This window comes from Sander vitreus, chromosome 1, assembly GCF_031162955.1.
Source record: "Sander vitreus isolate 19-12246 chromosome 1, sanVit1, whole genome shotgun sequence".
Taxonomy (NCBI): Eukaryota; Metazoa; Chordata; class Actinopteri; order Perciformes; family Percidae; genus Sander; species Sander vitreus.
Window position 1 is genome coordinate 37,355,533 of NC_135855.1, and position 13,122 is coordinate 37,368,654.

At 38.3% G+C, this 13,122-nt stretch overlaps 1 protein-coding gene across 2 annotated transcripts; it reads left to right on the top strand.

Moving 5' to 3' along the window:
* The first annotated feature begins 4,080 nt into the window (after window positions 1-4,080).
* On the top strand, window positions 4,081-12,162 carry LOC144520518 (hatching enzyme 1.2-like). Of its 2 annotated transcripts, none has more exons than XM_078254276.1 (10): window positions 4,081-4,186; window positions 4,300-4,381; window positions 4,580-4,601; window positions 5,158-5,241; window positions 5,701-5,832; window positions 6,618-6,735; window positions 8,249-8,427; window positions 10,187-10,268; window positions 11,651-11,775; window positions 11,936-12,162. In XM_078254276.1, coding segments are annotated over exons 2-10 (798 nt in total). In that variant the 5' UTR covers window positions 4,081-4,186; window positions 4,300-4,327; the 3' UTR covers window positions 11,938-12,162. The 2 variants fall into 2 exon arrangements, with proteins under 2 accessions (XP_078110402.1, XP_078110410.1); XM_078254284.1 differs by having other exon boundaries at window positions 4,106-4,186; window positions 4,281-4,381.
* Window positions 12,163-13,122: the final 960 nt, after the last annotated feature.

Here is a 13,122-nt window from a genome sequence, read left to right on the forward strand (position 1 = left end):
ACAAGTCAGCCGATTCATTGTCCCTCGGACAGAAACATGCAAAGGCGTTACTTTTGTCACGTTAAGATACTCATCACTTATTTTGTTGGGTTGGGTAATGCCACATAACTGGACGATTTAGAGCAGCGCTACAGTCACATTGGCGTGCAGCTTAAAACTAACATTTACTGTAAGTTTGACTGCTACCATGTAAACAAAATTGACTTGACATAATGTGACCAAAACGATCTGAGGAAGAAATGTTCTTATACGGAAATGTGATGCGGCTGCATGTTGTTGGGTGTAAAAAGATTTTTTACTCACTTATTATTCCACACATCTAGACAGCTACATAGCCTACAACAAATAACATGGTGGAGATGCATTAACAAGTACTCATTTCAACTTATAGTCCTTCCAAGTCAGTCATAAATTATATTATAAGATAGTCCTATATAGTATAGCACATGTCAGGTACCCCACCACTCATATTATCCATAAACTGACACTGCAGTTAGACAGATGCATTTATTGCCCTTATTACAAGATACAAACAGATAGACATAAATGTATCAATAGCACAAATACAAATAGAATACAATGAAATACAGTATTTGCTGGTATTGCTTGTATCACTGCATACGCTTTGTTATTCATAAATTACATGCCCACAATAAATATCAAGTCATATCAATCTTATCATTACCAATATATTGTAAATCTCACTGTCATGCGAACATGCAGCACGTTTTCTTAAAAAAATGCGATGGAATATGCGGGATATTTATGCAATTTTATGCGATTAAATTTGCGGGAACTTGCAAAAATTATGGTTTCATCATGGCTTCATCGCGGGGTTTGCAGCTTTTCGATGATGTTAACGTCGCGTAATTACGTCACTTCATAACATTCCCATGGCAACAGGGGGAAATGGCTGCTCTTGTGTGAAGTAAACGCAACATTTTTCAACTTTTTGGGGATTATGAAATCATGCAAGCCACGCATATTTTGCGCGGAAATCCACAATTTATGCGGCGAAAGTGTGGCGTATTTGAAAAAATGCAGCCCCCGCATAAATATGAGGACTTTGGCTGATTATGCATTGAATTATGCGTTTACATAATCACGTTTTTCTGGAGGGACTGGAATATAAAGCAACCTGCTTATCATCCCATAGTTCTCTGTGATAAGAAAAGTCAACTGGACTAGCTAGAATTTCTTGAGGACGTTTCCCATCTTATCTGAGAGACTTCTTCAGTTCTGACTAACTAGTGGGGAGCTCCAGAAATTTAACCTCTAGTGGGTTGTGTCACCTGAGGGTCATTGAGTCAGTGGTCAGTTGTTAATGGCAGCCCCGAATGTTTACAACATCTGGCTCCGCCCAAAATCTAGAGGAGATCCGGGGCATGCTCCATTTACAGCAGCTATGTGCACTATTTTTCAAGACATTTGATAACACAGGGCCTACAAATCTGTACATTATTTGGGAAAAACATGATAGTTGCCAAGGAAAAGAAGCATCCTGTAGAGCTGACATCCTGTTTGATATCTATTGTTCTCCAACTGTCTTCATCATTAACGCTTACCCAAAATCAATTCCAAATTTACATCAATTATTTACAAAAAAAGAGGAACATAAACGAGGAAAGAAAACATTTCATAAACTTAAAACGAAAAAGAATGAATTAACAATAATAATAATAATAATAATAATAATAATAATAATAATAATAATAATAATAATAATGAAGAAACTGGAACTACAACGAAATCCCAAAAAACACCCAATGAAAATTCATGTTCACCCCTCTCCCTGCTCTCCCAAAGTTAACTCTGAGTCAACTTTTGTAGCTCAGTAGCCAATGAGAGGGCAGACTCCTGAACGTGCCTCCAATATATTCTGCCAAGTATACACACATGCTATATGTGGATTTTTTACTCACTTATTATTCCACACATCTAGACAGCTACATAGCCTACAACAAATAACATGGTGGAGATGCATTAACAAGTACATATTTCCACTTATAGTCCTTTAGATTCTGTCTCTCACAAGTGTACCTATGATAAAAAATGACAGACCTCTACATGCTTTGTAAGTAGGAAAACCTGCAAAATCCGCAGTGTATCAAAAACTTGTTCTCCCCACTGTATATACAGTATATGTGTTCATGTGTGTATCACATATAAAACATGAAATATTTACTTTTTCCGTTTGATCTTTTGCTGATTCCCATGCTTTATGGTCAATATTTGTCATTTCTATCTAATGTGAAGTTTGTGGCAAAACGAAAACTATTTGATTCTACATTTTGTGTTTTGTCAGAAAGAAAAAAAACATTTACCAGGAAAATAATATTATTTTTAAAGATGCAGTTGCACACGCAGTTGGGTCCGTGGGACTCCAAGCTATGAGAAAGCAAAGTCACAGTCTACTAAACACAATCTTTAAAGATTACCCAACATACAATAACTAAAACCGCTCCAGTCGGGTTTACCAGTATAGAAGATCATAACAAGTCAGCCGATTCATTGTCCCTCGGACAGAAACATGCAAAGGCGTTACTTTTGTCACGTTAAGATACTCATCACTTATTTTGTTGGGTTGGGTAATGCCACATAACTGGACGATTTAGAGCAGCGCTACAGTCACATTGGCGTGCAGCTCAAAACTAACATTTACTGTAAGTTTGACTGCTACCATGTAAACAAAATTGACTTGACATAATGTGACCAAAACGATCTGAGGAAGAAACGTTCATATACGGAAATGTGATGCGGCTGCATGTTGTTGGGTGTAAAAAGATTTTTTACTCACTTATTATTCCACACATCTAGACAGCTACATAGCCTACAAAAAATAACATGGTGGAGATAAAATTAAAACGAAAAAGAATGAATTAACAATAATAATAATAATAATAATAATAATAATAATAATAATAATTATTATTATAATAATAATAATAATAATAATAATAATAATAATAATAATAATAATAATAATGAAGAAGAAACTGGAACTACAACGAAATCCCAAAAAACACCCAATGAAAATTCATGTTCACCCCTCTCCCTGCTCTCCCAAAGTTAACTCTGAGTCAACTTTTGTAGCTCAGTAGCCAATGAGAGGGCAGACTCGTGAACGTGCCTCCAATATATTCTGCCAAGTATACACACATGCTATATGTGGAAATTAAAAGATTGTGATTTTCCTTTAGTTTACTTTGTGATACGTCTCTGTATAACTACAGGGATGCTAACAGCTAGCTTGGCAGAAGGTTGTCCAGGCAGTTGGTAAACCTGGTGAGTTTTTAGTGTGTGATTGGAATAGAAAACTTACCAAACAGTTGTGTTAGGCCAGATTTAAACTGATAGAAAACGTATATCAACACCAACAACTAATTGTCCGTAAAACGTGTACACCGTCGGCATCATGTTGTGACACAATTTCGCTTGGAATCCGCTGCATGTCAGATACGTCGGCTGCCTGTGGAAACCCAGCAGGGAAGACTGATCTGCCGAACTCTGTAGACCTGTTGGTCATCCTAGTTCTCCTCCCAGTGCCTGAACGCAGTGATACAAGCTCATTAAATGCAGGAGCGGCCAAGTCATTGATTACTTTAAACTAGACTAACATCAGCAAGAAAAACAAAACTGTCAAAGATTGTTCTTGATGTGGATGGCCCTTTACTCTTCTTTTCCTTTTTTATTTATGGTTAAATGCAACTAAACAAATTTCCGTAATTGTTTTTAAGTGTTGTTGAGTATTTCCATTTAATGCTACTTTATACTTCAACTCGACTATATTTGTATTATTTATATATTGTACTTTTTACTTTACAAATTAAGATTAGGAAAAGCTTATCAAATCAAATAATGCGTTTGTCACTTATTGATTACAACCCAACAGCTTCGCCTCGACAAGCTTCTACATTTAAATGCTGCTCATTTATTAATGCATCAGTTATAATATTCCAAAGGTATAATAAAGAATGAGAAACGCCCACAAGGGCAAATTTTTTTCCTGGAAAATCAATGTGAGTTGAATACTTCCTTGACATTAAATATTTGACTGACAGCTCATAACTATAATAATTATTGTATAAGTATTTGAGAATCCTTGGCCACACCCAGTGATAGTTGCCTATAAAGAGCCAGGAGCTGAACACCTGCTGCATCCAGCATCAGAGTCCAGCTAACACAGGTAAACTCCATGGATCTCTTTCTTATTCCTCCTTTTGTTCTTACCTTATTGTATTTAGCACAAACTTATTCCTTAATCACATAACACTGTTTAGATTTTGACTTTAATTTCAGATTTGCAGTTTAACAGAGTACCACCATCATGACTCCAGTCATCTCTATCGTCCTCCTCCTCTCGTTGACGGTCTATCCTCCGGTAAGTCTGACTCTTTCAACACGAAACTTTGTTATGGATTTGTTGCAATTTTGACATAATTCAGGTGGTTTGTAAAGGATTTTATGAGTCTTTTAAGATGATAGAGAATTTTTTCAATTTATGAGAGAGGATGTACTTTAATCCTTTCATTTATATACATGATTTAAAAATGTGCAACGGTGTGCTTTTGTGTTGCAGGGTGCAACAGGCGCTCCAACAGGTGAGTTAAATTTCTTTCTGTTACTCTCAATTCACATCTGATGTGATTCACAGGGCTTTACATTCCCTTTTTTAATCACCAGCCAACATGGCTAGTACATTTTTCAATTTACCAGCCAATCAGATTTTCCACAAGCCAATTTTTTTACAAATTTTAATAACTTAATTACTTAATTTCATCGATACCGCACGCTAGACACGTAGCCAACGGTTGTACGACACATCACGACATGGTGTCGTTGGGAAATTTAGGATTAGTACTACGAGCAGTACTGCAAGATAAAGATTGCGTTTCCAAGCCAAACACACACACAAAACCGCCCCAATTTTTTGGTGGAAAACAGACCAATCTGGCAACATTTCTGCAGCCGGCTGATTCAAACAGACGCAGTGTTGTTGGCTGCTTTCATTACCAGCCAAATTGGCTCGTAACTTTACAATGTAACCCGCCAAAGTTCATTTTTACCGGCATTTGGCTGGTTGGCGGGTGTCAATTTAAAGCCCTGGTTAAACTGCTGCTCATTATTTCTGGTGTCATCTGTTTTATCTGTTTCCAGAGAAGTCGGTGGAGGTCCCTCAGATCATCGAGAAAGTTAATGCTGACGTCTCTCAAATCATCGAGAAAGCTAATACTGGCATAAGTAAGACAGAATGTTTTATAAAATCTAACTTTAAATACATAATGGCAACACTTGATGTAGAGCTGAGATAATGAATCTGTTAGACGAGAAACAGAAAATGAGTTGTCAACATGATAAATTAATCGTTTAATTCATTTATTTATTTCATTTTTTAATAATTTTTAAAGAATTTAATTCATTTATTTGCTGGCCTCAGATTGTCAAGTGTGAGGATTTGTGATTTTTCTTCCTTATACACGTAGCGTAAATCAAGTATCTTTGGGTTTTCGACTGGTGGTCAGACCAAACCTTTAAGTTTCAAAACTTTTTTTACTATATTTTCTTACCTTTTATAGAAGAAATTAAGGACAAATTGTTAGTTGCAGCCTAGCTCATTGGTCCATGCCCATTGCTCATGTAAAACTCTAGATTCCTGGTTTGAATATTCATTTAGGTGTCTGTTTATTTGTTGTTCTGCAGAAACACCCCTGATCCACGGCGACATTGCACCAAATACAAAGAGGAATGCCGACCCCTGCGTGACCAAAGGCTGCTTGTGGCCCAAAACTGGAAGTTACGTCTACATGCCCATCACCATCGGCCCCGAATACTGTAAGCTGCAGTGACTTTGTTTAAGAGCTACCAACGTTTCATTGTAGGGAAAAAGAGATTATGAGTTATATGTAAATATGAGCTATATAGACACTCATATGAAAAGTATTTAAGCAAGTGTGGGTTTTTACTCATCATGCCATTCAAACCTGGCAACCACTTAGTTTTTGACTCCATATCAACATGCATCTATTAATGTAAGAAAAGTGTCTTAATAACTTTCTTATTTTATATTTGCATATTACATTAATACATGATTGAATTATGAGTCTAAAAATGAGTGACACTAAGGGTTTCAAAGTACCTCCATTGCCTCCATGATCTGTGTGTCACAACCACTGCTGCTGCAACTGTTAATCATGCCAGTGAGCGGGCCAAATCAGGGTTAACCTTGTTCCTTGTTGCAGCTTGTACATGTAGCTCAAAGATGTTTGCTGAGATCATTTACACCTGCGTGGTGAATGGTGGTGGGGATTTACCTCTGTCTGTGGTGTTGAAAGAGTCATAGCAACTGAAGTTACCTGGTACTAGATCTCTGAAATGCTGTCCACATGTTTTCAGTGATGGTTATATACTCAGTTGCCTGCATAAAAATAGTGACGAGGATGAATGATGTATAACTTTAGACACACATTTTACTAATTGCCCGCGTTACAACCAAGTTCTATGTTCTATTTGCCAGCTAAGATAAGAGGATAAGAGGTGAGATTTTGAATCAATAAAGTTTCTATGCTTGAAGGAAATGTATGAACTGTTTCTCAGCAGCCTGCTCTTTGTCTCTGCAGCCATCGCAGAGCGCAACATCATCATTAACAGCCTGTTGACCTTCCATCAATACACCTGCATTCGCTTTGTCTGGCGTACTACGCAGCGGGATTACCTCAGCTTCTTCTCTGGAACTGGGTAGGCACACACACACACACACACACACACACACACACACACACACACACACACACACACACAGAGAGACACCATAAAAATGCATTTGTTACTTTCTACATCTGCTCCCATTTTCTGATCGCATGTATGTTTGGCCATCAGCTACAGTAGCCGACAGGGGCAAGCGCACAGCAACTAAAAAAAACACATGCAAATAGGCAAAACACAAGCAAATTAACAAAAAATCTTCATTAATTTCACAACACATGCGCAGCATTTAGCAAACACGCTGCAAATACACACAACAAAACCAAATATATAGACGCGCTGCAAATATAGAAACTATGCAAAATGAAAAGCACACAAACCCCGAAAACAAATGCAACAGAAAAACACTGCATCTAGATTACACAACGGAAGTTCTCCAGGCCTCTAGGGGGAGCGCTAAGTAGAATAGCTTGATATTTCAACCCCATGGAGTGAGAGAGAGCAGATGAGAGGTTTGTTTTGGAAACAGGAATAAAAGTGTAGTGAAGAGGTGGTGACATACAAATGTGCATATTCATTTTTACGTTTGGCCCTAGTCTTTTACAGTATTATAAAAGAGCAACATAGCTACCGTATTAGAGACTGACTTCTATAAGAGCTTGCTAGTTAGCCCATATACTGTATATTACTGAAAAGTAAAACACTTCTAATTAAAAAAATTGGAAAACAAATGATCCACTCTCTCTTAACATAACCTCGCCTTCCGTTGTGTAAACAAGATGCAGCATTTTTTATTTTGCATTAGTTTTCGGGGTTTGTGTGCTTTTCATTTTGCATTTTGTTTCTGTATTTGCAGCACATTTATGTATTTGGTTGTGTTGTGTGTATTTGCAGCATGTTTTCTTAATTTGCTTGTGCATGTGTTTTCTTAAGTTGCTGGGCGTTTGCCCCTGTCGGCCACCATAATAATCTAGCATTAGGTCAGTGTTTAACATATGACTCTGATCCTTTATTTAAATAAAAGTACCAGTACAAAAATGTATTACAAGTAAAGGTTCTGCATTCAAACCTTATCCTACGTACCTAAGTAAAAGTATTATCAGAAAAATGTGAATTATAAAAAGTAAAAGTGCTCTGCAGTAAAATACCCCGAGGCTAAAATAAAAGAAGAAACAGTTTTCATTTTTTGGACATTGCTCCAACCTTTGAATTCTTGTGAAAAAAACACATAATTTGAACTTTTTTGGCCTCATATAGCTCTTTAAATTAGTCCACCTAAGAAGTTAAAAGGGGAAATGTCCCTTTGGTGAACGAAAATAGAAACATGGATGATGCCTTCAACCCACTGGCCTACAGGACCCCTGATCAATTTTGATAGTTCACTTCGATTGAAGATTCCCCAACACAACACAAGAGGGACAAGGAATGCATCAACAACACCTATATTTTATACTGTGATATCACTGTGTGTGTGTGTGTGTGTGTGTGTGTGTGTGTGTGTGTGTGTGTGTGTGTGTGTGTGTGTGTGTGTGTGTGTGTGTGTCAGGTGTTGGTCCTACGTGGGCCGGCAGGGAGGCGTGCAGCAGGTCTCCCTGTTGAAAAACGGTTGTCTGTACACATCCACGGTGCAGCACGAGGTTCTCCACGCTCTGGGCTTCCATCACGAGCATGTCCGCTCCGACAGAGACACTTACGTCTCCATCCTCACCGCGAACATTCAGCCAGGTCAGGTCCCTTATACCCTCTTGATCAAAGAGTCACACATAAGGAAAGTAACAAGACTGTGTCTACAGCTGTGCTAGCAGCTCTGTGAGGCTGTTAGGCAAAACATTTGCTTTGAGCTACATGCTAACATTCTTGCAATGGCAATCCTAATTAGATGATGTTTAGCAGGTATAATGTTTAATATGTTCACCATGTCAGTTTAGTGTGTTAACATGCTAATAGTCTGGTTCAAGGGAAGTACTTTTTCAGGATAATTGCCTGTGATGTCCCTCACCTTCCGCTCTCTGTGTGTTGCCATTCTCAAACTCTGCTCGTTTGGGAAATAACAACAAATCTCCAGCTAGATAGTTATCCACTTAAAACGGCAAGTGTTGAAGAAAATTTGGATTGTGTAACAAGGCAGGCCAGCTTGGTTCTTTCGGGGAATGATGGTAAAGAATATGTTTATGCATTTACTCTCAAAGTGGGACATTTTGGGACCCATTTGTGGGATTGCTGTGGACGAAGTGCACACGGCAATACACTGGTAGGAACAAATTATGTTTAAGCATGTATCCAGCTAATTTAAATAGCTCACGTTACTGTATTATGTAAGCAGTTAACTTCTTTTAATTTTTTATTTGGCGTTTTCTTTTGCGGGACACAAATGTTCCACCAAAACAAGCTCCTTCTCGAGACTATTTGCGACCAGAGCTCAGCACCTCCCGACGATTGAGATTGGTTTAAAGAACTGCAAACAACCCAGAGCGTTTTTTTCCTCCTATGCCAGTGTGTATCTGGGTGGAGCCGAACCTTACTCCACAGCGCTGTGGAGATAGGTCTGGTAATGCAAGACTAACATGCAAAACATCTTTTGTTTCATGCATGACCCCACATGACCAATGTGGTTTAAATAAACCAAGTCAGCAGAGAGATCTACAGACTGCTGTCTAGTAGAGTTTAGATTCTCTGCCCGAGCCCGAGCCCAAATTTGAGGGTCGGGTCAGGCCCACTATCCTCGGGCCGTCCCGGGCCAGGCCCTTGATCAAGCATTTGTATTTCTTTAATCATTACTTTATTAGCCTAATTGGGTGGGGAGAAACCTATGCCTCTCCAGCTTCTCCCGTAGCTCTGGGTATATGCCCTGCACTGACTTGAGTGTGAGGTAAACTGTGCTAATTCGTGTCTCCCCCATCTGTAGCACTGTCTTAGATAATTGTGCAACCAGGCCATATTGTTTCAGATATCTCACGAGTCCTTTAGTAGCATATATGGTCTCTCCTATATCCGGAGCATTGACAGCCAGTGTGTCGGCATGCAGACCGTGGCGAAGGACAGTAGGCTATTAATTAGGTGATCGAGACAAGAAAGTCTCCTATATGGTTCCAGGGCTTTGATTATGTTGCTGCCTTGATCTGCTACCCACACTATTCGGCTGAGGGAGCTAGGGAGCTAGTTTGTTTTTAATGTTTCTTCATTTGGATCCATTTCCGATCCATTCCATTCTGAATAAACAAAACAACACAGTTTAAATGCTTCGTCCTTGTTGCATTATTCATTATGATAATTCTAAACAGATTTCTGTAGTTAAAAAAATTGTCGGGTTGAAATCAGGCTCAGGCTCATAATTACAGTTAATGTGTCGGGCCGGGCTGGGCTCGGACACAACATGCACGGGCTCAGGTAGCGTTGGGCTTGATTGGGCCCAATCTAAGCTTTACTCTCTAGCTAGCAGGGGCAAATGCTTCAATATTTTGGTCTGCTCTCTCCTCCTGTGCAGGAACTGCACAGAACTTTGTGAAGGTGGCAACTAACAACTTGGGTACTCCCTACGACTTCAACTCTGTCATGCAGTACAGCAAGTGAGTGTTTTCGAATGTATTGTCACTGTGGTGGATGAACTCAGATCTTTTACTGAAAGGGCAACTATTTTATAGCATTTTCAGGATAAAACTTGTACTAGAACATGTTTACATGCTTCAGTGTTAAAAAAACACTTTATTTTTCTCATACTTCCCATGGCTGCTGCACCTGTATTCACCCTCTGTAGGAGCTCTTGTCTCTTTAATCCCTCCTCCCAAAAAAGCCCAGTCTGCTCTGATTGGCCAGCGTGTTTCCTGGAATCTCCAGTCTGCTCCAGTTTTGTTTCACTAGCTAGTTGAAGCCAGAGCTGGAGCTACTGCAACGGAGTATATATCAGGACTTTGTACCGTGAAAAATCATCAATAAAGGCTTCTTAACCAAATACTACACAACTGGACATGTCCCAGCAGCAAAGTAACCGGAATTTGGGGAGAAATGACCAGCACTGGCTGCCAATATTACAGCTATGTCGCGTTAGCATGAAGCTACTTAATAGTTAGCAGTATGCTAATGTTAGATTGTAGTGGAATGAAGCAGCACTTTCTACCATCAAAAAACGCAGATAAAGGCTTCTGAACCAAACACTATCCAATCAGACATGTTTCAGAAGGAATGCAACCCGGAATTGGGGAGAATTTAACAACATTGGCAGCCCAGATGACATTTTTTACTACCGTTAGCCATGTAGCTACTATAGTTAGCAGTGGCCTTTAATAGAATATAGCAGCACTTTCTCATGTAACACTGGAGCGTTCAGAACAGTTGGAAATCTGAACGTTTTAGCTCACGGGGATTTCTCTAAAATATGTTTACCTCATTATTTGAACATTGTACATATGACAGAAAATACGGAAAAGCATATGTCCACTTTAAGTAAAAGAAAAAATATTACAGTGTAAAAGTAAAAAAACATTTAAAATCACAAGCAGGCCCATTTTAAATTCATATAGGTACATGATATTATTGGATTATAATTATTGGAATTAATGTCTTCATCACTTTAATGTAGCTCTTTTTAACTACTGTAAATGCTGCTGTGTAGTTTAATCTGTAATAATACATAATACTTTGTTAGTTGATTTGTATTTATAATCTGAATCTGCAGAGCAACTAGTAACTTCATTTAGCAAATACATGTAGTGGAGTAAAAAGTACAATATTTGCCTCAAAAATATATGTGTATAGTGTATTTATATCATGTATTAGGTTGCTCTCTTGTAAGTCATTATTTTCAAAGGAATGAAAATTCAAAAGAGCTAACAAACGCAATACAACTTTAATTCGGAGCCGGTGTGTGTGTGTGTGTGTGTGTGTGTGTGTGTGTGTGTGTGTGTGTGTGTGTGTGTATATACTAAACATGTTGTGTTCTGTGTTTCTCAAGATACGCCTTCTCCAAAAACGGCTTGCCAACCATCACCGCTAAGGGGAAGCCTAACCTTGAGTTTGGAAAGGCCGTACAGCTAAGTGCCAATGACATCGTTCGCGTCAACAAGATTTACAAATGCTGTAAGTAGAAAATTAACAATATTCTTTCAAATTAAAAACATAAAACACTTTTCACACATTTCACTACTGATCAGGTTATCATGTAATGACACAACAAAGGAAAATCATTTGAAATACTAAGTATTTGAGATTTTAATCAGAATCTCTTTTTTTTCTTCAGAAAATCTCCCAAATCTCCTAGAAGAACTGATGCAAGAAAATATTGGGGATAAATGCATTTTTCCTGAAAGGGAGATTACTTAGTCTTATTTTTCTTTCTTTTTAACCATTTGTGATTTGATTTAAATCATTTACTCACTTCTTTAATGATGAATTTAAAATATAAACTTTATTATTTGGTTATTGTTTTCCATCTGCAGATGATTGAATAAACTTACAAAAAAACGAGTCTTGCCTAGAAGTGTTTGTTTAAACAAAAATTGCCACTACATGATTTATATGTACAAAGAAGCAGGTGCATATTACCACATAGTATCCATCATATATCACAATTAGTTTTTTTGTTTGTTTTTTAAAGGTAGAATATGTAGTGAGAATGACTTTACTGTTTCTAAATACACCACCCCTACTGCCTGGCTTATTGGCCAGAGAGAGAGAGAGAGAGAGAGAGAGAGAGAGAGAGAGAGAGAAACAGTGGTGAAGTGGGCTAGAGAGTGAATAAAGAGGAAGCAGTGTACAAAGTGGTTATCAAAGCTCTTCTCATATTTCACAGCGATTATGTTCTAAAGCATAAAGAAATACACACACACCTCTCCAGGAATGTGCCGCATTGTCAGATTGAGTGAATGCAGAGCTTCATCATGTCTGTTTCTGTCTGCCGGTGTCAGTTAGACTTGTACGTTGATATGAAAAGCTGAGGGGCAAAGCAGCGGTTGGGAATGAGAATGGGCTGCAAACCATGCATAACCTGGGGGTTACACAACCAAAGGCACACAGGAAAATAAAGAGAAAAGAGAGAAGGGTCTCTGCATGTACAGACACCATCACACTTCTAGTGGCACATAAGTGATGTTTGAGAGGGTATGTATAGACCAATACCTTTGTATTGGTCTATACATAGTTATTTGTGGAAAGCATAATATATTATACCTTTAAGTCTCAAAAACACAACGTACGATAACCAGCCAAAACGAGACACCAATAAAGTGTAAAACAGCATTCTAAAACAATACTAGTACTTAATACTAAGGCAGTTAATCCCCTTAATGGGTAAATGTTCACCATCAGTTTAAGACCGAGTCAAAACCTAGACCAAGACTTTGAGGGGTTTAAACTGAAACAAAACCAAGACTTTCAGGGGTTTAAACCGAAACAAGACCGAGACTTTGAGGGGTTAAGACCCAAACA

What these genes read in the sequence shown, in the direction of transcription:
- LOC144520518 (XM_078254276.1), top strand. Translation starts at nt 4,328, where the DNA reads ATGACTCCAGTCATCTCTATCGTCCTCCTCCTCTCGTTGACGGTCTAT. An exon ending in CGTTGACGGTCTATCCTCCG is followed by an intron (nt 4,382 to 4,579) that starts GTAAGTCTGACT and finishes TTTGTGTTGCAG; the next exon opens with GGTGCAACAGGCGCTCCAAC. An exon ending in CACCGCGAACATTCAGCCAG is followed by an intron (nt 8,428 to 10,186) that starts GTCAGGTCCCTT and finishes CCTCCTGTGCAG; the next exon opens with GAACTGCACAGAACTTTGTG.